The sequence below is a fragment of the Pteropus vampyrus genome, unplaced genomic scaffold (assembly GCF_000151845.1).
Source record: "Pteropus vampyrus isolate Shadow unplaced genomic scaffold, Pvam_2.0 Scaffold6062, whole genome shotgun sequence".
Classification (NCBI taxonomy): domain Eukaryota; kingdom Metazoa; phylum Chordata; class Mammalia; order Chiroptera; family Pteropodidae; genus Pteropus; species Pteropus vampyrus.
In genome coordinates this window covers 1,007-1,469 of record NW_011894843.1, presented here as the reverse complement: position 1 = coordinate 1,469, position 463 = coordinate 1,007, and the positions used below count along the sequence as shown (strand labels likewise).

General features: G+C 66.5%; 1 protein-coding gene across 1 annotated transcript in view; it reads right to left on the bottom strand.

Annotated features, from left to right (window-relative positions):
- Positions 1-6: 6 nt before the first annotated feature.
- LOC111734785 overlaps positions 7-463 on the bottom strand; it is a 1,455-nt gene continuing 998 nt past the window's right edge. The window contains exon 3 of the mRNA XM_023526771.1: positions 7-399. Within this exon, the coding sequence (XP_023382539.1) occupies positions 15-399 (385 nt within the window). The 3' untranslated portion in view covers positions 7-14. The remainder of the gene's footprint in view (positions 400-463) is intronic.

Here is a 463-nt window from a genome sequence, read left to right as displayed (position 1 = left end):
CCAATCAAGTGGCTCTACTGGGGACCCACTAAGAGCAACCCTGGACGGAGGGGCCCTGAAGCGGGGCTCACGTCACTCTCTGAGACAGAGAGCCAACCTGCTTCTGCGGACCAAAGTCCTTTAAATCCGGAGCGTAGAAACAAAAATGACAGAAGCCGTTCATGAGAAACGGCCGCTCTCACCCCCAGTCCTGACACGTGCAGGGCTGTGGTCGTGCCCTGCAGGGCCACATGGCCACAGGGACGGGGGACCCCTGCTGGCCCTGCGGCGGCTGGCCCGCTCACTCCCCCTCTCAAACCCGCGTGCGCGCTCACGCGTCCCGTCACGGTGACTTCTTGGCGCCGAAAGCCCCGCCGAGCTGCCGTGGGAAAGCGGCAACCCCGCTCCGTGGGAACGCCCCGGGCGCCAGGCCACCCGCCCACGTACCGCTGCTCCCGTCCCTGAGGTGGTCCACTCCCCGCAC